The sequence below is a fragment of the Aegilops tauschii genome, chromosome 5, assembly GCF_002575655.3.
Source record: "Aegilops tauschii subsp. strangulata cultivar AL8/78 chromosome 5, Aet v6.0, whole genome shotgun sequence".
NCBI lineage: Eukaryota > Viridiplantae > Streptophyta > Magnoliopsida > Poales > Poaceae > Aegilops > Aegilops tauschii.
Window position 1 is genome coordinate 434063684 of NC_053039.3, and position 2546 is coordinate 434066229.

Below are 2546 nucleotides of genomic sequence, written 5' to 3' on the forward strand. Positions count from 1 at the left end.
TCTCCGGCGATGTCTTAGGTGGATCCGAAGCGAGGCGTCCCGATCTGCAACGCCATAGCTCTGGTACGCCACTCCCCATACCTGACAACTCCATTAAATGCACGCTGCTCCGATCCGCCCCCTCCTGGTCTTCTTTGAATCTTTGCGTCCCTGATCTCGTTCCTCTTGTCTTCCTGTGCCGCGGCGCCATCACCAAACCACACATGCACGACGAGGACGACGACTGCTTCCTGACGCCGCGTCTGACGCATCCATGAGAGGCGCCTGATGGGGCTTGGTTGGGAGGCGCCTGATGATGTAGGAGGCAAGTGAACAGAGGCACTTGGTGGGACAGAAGTTGGGCTGAGGTGATGCGGCGGTCGGAGAGATGCTGTGGAGGAGTTGGCCGGTGACCCCTTTCCTTCTAGCTTCAACGAGTCCGTGCATGCGTGACCTGTGCCGCCGGAGAAAGCGAAGCAGCAGCGTGAGTCCTCCCTTTGCCCTTCTCTTTCTGTCTTATAAGTACTATTGCTCTATCAAGGTTTGCGTGCTAGGTTTTCATCTTGGTTTAGAAATTGGACAGATTATTTGATTAGCAGATCGTTAGCGTAGATTAGACATCCAGACGATCAAAGAAGTAGGTGCTTAATGGATGGGTGGATGCTGGCTTTAAATCGGCTCTCACCTGATCACTGGATTTGATGTGATCTGGATTTGAGGAACTTGGCTCCCTTTTACATTCTGAAGATATATGCGTCTTGTTTTCGATGTGATCTCGAATCGAGGAACTTGGCTCCCTGTACAGATCATTTTGCTAATGGGTACCTCAACGAGAGTACAATGCACATGGTACACCAATGATAACGTTCCATACTGCTATTCAGTATTTATTTGTCATCTCAGTGCTAAATGGAATTTTTCTTTTAATTTATGTATCTATATTGTTGCCCCTAGCAACGCACGGGCATTTAGCTAGTGAACTTCCTAAATCAATTCGTACACGCGGCTTTGCCCTTTGGAAACTTGTTTAGTAGTACAAGACGATAAGAGGCCGAGGGCATCTGTCACCCTCCATCTGAAATTTTTGTGACTAAAGTAACAGGCATTTCTTACTGATTATAGTTTTTGAGAAAAACCATATAGTTAATTCTCATTTTAAGTGTTTGCTGTTTTATCTTGAACATCTTTCTTTCAGAATGATTTGAGTCTTGTTGGTAGGCATTGTTCAATAGTCAACATAATTATGCTTACACAGATCCTGAGAAGCAGGATGCTATAAATGTGTAAGTTAATTTATGTCTGCAAAAATATCACTCTGACAAAACCTTAGGAGTAGAGAGACATTGGTCTAATATAGTTATGGCTTCAGTACAAACAAATATGGCTTCAGCAGCCCTCTCTTATTTGAAAAGAATAAAGCTTCAGCAGTCATAGGTCCAGAGGTTTGAGAAACCTCAGTTCTCATGTTCATACTGATACCAACTTGAAGCATCACTAAATAAACCTGTTTGTCATTGCTGATATACTTGGAATCATTATTGTCTTGTTAACCTGTATGTTATTGCTGATATGCTTGGAATCAGTATTTTCTTGTTAACCTGTATGTTATTGCTGATACTTGGAATCAGTATTGTCTTGTTAACCTGTATGTTATTGCTGATATGCAGGCAATTGAGCTGGACCCTAGTGATGCGACGCTGTACGCAAACAGGAGCCTTTGCTACCTGCAAATGACTGAAGCAGATAAGGCTTTGCGTGATGCTAACACCTGCATAAAACTGCGTCCTGAATGGTTAAAAGGTTACTACAGGAAAGGATCTGCTCTCATGTCGCTCAAGGTGAGAATCCTAGCTAGTTTTCCTGACTTGCACTTGTGTGTGTGTATGTCACCACCTCCACTCGTATAATCTGCCTAGCTGTCCATCTTTAGGAGTACAAAGAAGCATGTGATGCGTTCGAAGCCGGACTGAAACTGGACCCTGGAAACACCGAGTTGGAGAAAGTATTCCAGTAAGCTCCTAAATTATGTTTCAGCCTTTTCTAATAAGAAGGAAACTCCAACTCCTCCGTTGTTTCTTGAATAGAGATGCTTGTGTTTGTGAGGGTAAATTATGTTTCAGCCTTTTCTAATAAGCCTTTTCTAATAATATTCCAGGTATGATCAGCTTCTATGCCTAGATTGAAGGGCTGAAAACAGTTTTGTTTTGTTTCCTGGTTGCAGGGAGGCAGTTGAGGCGATGAAAAAGGATGACTTGGCCAGAAAAAGAGAAAATGCTTCAAGCCATCCAGCTAGAGAAAACAGACACTGAGAATGTACTGTTGCCCACCACAATAAACCACTAACAGCCATTGCCATGCAGAAACGGTGAGCCCAGTGCACGGTGTTCACTTTCCTAGGAGTGCTAGTAGCGTCTGCAAATAGTGCCAGCTCAAAATAAGCACGTGCATCGTATTACTTGCTCTATCTTGAGAATGTAGATTCATTTGGTTGGGATATAGTTGGTATTGGAGTATTACATATCCATTGTGAATAATTTTAGACTAATCCATCGAAGCATTCTGTCCTC

General features: G+C 43.5%; 1 protein-coding gene across 1 annotated transcript; it reads left to right on the plus strand.

Annotated features, from left to right (window-relative positions):
- The first annotated feature begins 424 nt into the window (after positions 1-424).
- Positions 425-2288, plus strand: LOC109774986 (hsp70-Hsp90 organizing protein-like). Its single transcript, XM_073499240.1, has 4 exons — positions 425-463; positions 1647-1817; positions 1910-1989; positions 2201-2288. The coding sequence occupies exons 1-4, from the start codon at positions 425-427 to the stop codon at positions 2286-2288; spliced, it is 378 nt and encodes a 125-aa protein (XP_073355341.1).
- The last annotated feature ends 258 nt before the right edge of the window (positions 2289-2546 follow it).

Coding starts and splice junctions, on each gene's coding strand:
- LOC109774986 (XM_073499240.1), top strand. CDS start 425: ATGCGTGACCTGTGCCGCCGGAGAAAGCGAAGCAGCAGC. Junction 464..1,646: donor GGAGAAAGCGAAGCAGCAGC/GTGAGTCCTCCC, acceptor GCTGATATGCAG/GCAATTGAGCTGGACCCTAG. Junction 1,990..2,200: donor GAGTTGGAGAAAGTATTCCA/GTAAGCTCCTAA, acceptor TCCTGGTTGCAG/GGAGGCAGTTGAGGCGATGA.